This window comes from Sinocyclocheilus grahami, unplaced genomic scaffold (assembly GCF_001515645.1).
Source record: "Sinocyclocheilus grahami isolate Dianchi unplaced genomic scaffold, SAMN03320097.WGS_v1.1 scaffold692.1, whole genome shotgun sequence".
In the NCBI taxonomy this organism is placed as follows: domain Eukaryota; kingdom Metazoa; phylum Chordata; class Actinopteri; order Cypriniformes; family Cyprinidae; genus Sinocyclocheilus; species Sinocyclocheilus grahami.
Genome location: NW_015505871.1, coordinates 236,917 through 238,470, shown reverse-complemented (window position 1 = coordinate 238,470; position 1,554 = coordinate 236,917). Strand labels below are relative to the sequence as shown.

At 35.0% G+C, this 1,554-nt stretch overlaps 1 protein-coding gene across 1 annotated transcript in view; it reads right to left on the bottom strand.

The window, feature by feature from the left end:
* LOC107559563 (inhibitor of nuclear factor kappa-B kinase subunit beta-like) overlaps window positions 1–148 on the bottom strand; it is a 2,326-nt gene extending 2,178 nt beyond the window's left edge. Inside the window, exon 1 of the mRNA XM_016243447.1 lies at window positions 108–148. Within this exon, the coding sequence (XP_016098933.1) occupies window positions 108–148 (41 nt within the window). The remainder of the gene's footprint in view (window positions 1–107) is intronic.
* Between the last annotated feature and the right edge of the window lie 1,406 nt (window positions 149–1,554).

Below are 1,554 nucleotides of genomic sequence, written 5' to 3'. Positions count from 1 at the left end.
ATTCCATACTAATTTGTTTATTTTCAATGCAAATGAATACAGTGCCAATTTCAATACAAAATAAAAAGTTATATATATATATAAAAAAAGAAAGATCGGTTTCAAACCTCAGCTGCTTATAAGTGTTGTCACAATATACCAGTAACATTTCACAGTTCTCAGTACCTTATTATTATGGATTATGTATGGTAAAAAACGTATATAAAGGAGATACACTGATGACCTTCCAGCTTTTTAAATACCTTCAAATTAGAAGTTATATTTATATTTGAGAATTAAAACCTATTCGGAAACCCAACATTCTACTTTAGATTATCTTTACTTCTATTCCATTTTTGTATTTGTATGTATTACTTTATTTTATAATGTATTATTATTTTAAATGATTTTTTTTTTTTTGGATAAATGTAGGGGTGGGAAAGTATACTCTGTAATGTTATATCATTTGATATGCTGTAGTGTTCATGGGGGTTTTGTAAGAAAATTAATAAAAAACAAAGTTGAAAAAAAGAAGGAAGCTTCCTACACTCTAAAAAATGCTGGGTTGTTTCAGTATGGACTAAATTTTTAACCCAAAAGTTGGGTTAGTCCAAATTTGACCCAAAGTTGGGTTGAAATAACCCAGCATTTTTTAGTGTGTATGTAGACAGCGGGGTTTGAAACAGAGCGTATATATCACACCCAGATGTTGTGCCTGCAGAGAAGTTTAATGAAATCTGATGAGAAACTACACAGAAGCCGACCTCAGGTGTGTGTAAAAGTCCCGTAACTTCCTCTCGTAGAACTGCACGGCCTGAACCACAAGTTTGATCACTTCTTGACAGTCGCCCATACTGCGCTGCTCTGGAGACACAAAGAGATTTCCAGATCACGTGATGGATCGGCTTGTCCTGAGGAAGATGAGAACGTGTGTCTTACCTCTGGGTTTCTCTCGCAGTTTACGGAAGAGCTCCATGGCCTTCACCTCGCTGCAAAACACAACACAGCTGAGTGAGAGAGCGCGTGCAGGTCATTCAGAGAGTCTAAGTCAGGTTTTTGAGTTGTGACACTTTGTTTGTGAGGTTCATCATGACACTGAATCTTGAGTTTAATTTAAATCCTACGGTATCATATCTGATAGGCCTCTAAATGATCAATATGATCAAAACTTTGTTGAAATTGGAAAAACCTGTCACACACAGTCTACTCCATGCCTTCTGTCATCTGATTGATAGTTTAGACTTTTTTATCAAGATTTTAAAAGATTTTTTTTTTTTTGGATAAATGTAGGGGTGGGAAAGTATACTCTGTAATGTTATATCATTTGATATGCTGTAGTGTTCATGGGGGTTTTGTAAGAAAATTAATAAAAAACAAAGTTGAAAAAAAGAAGGAAGCTTCCTACACTCTAAAAAATGCTGGGTTGTTTCAGTATGGACTAAATTTTTAACCCAAAAGTTGGGTTAGTCCAAATTTGACCCAAAGTTGGGTTGAAATAACCCAGCATTTTTTAGTGTGTATGTAGACAGCGGGGTTTGAAACAGAGCATATATTTCAAACCCAGATGTTGTGCCA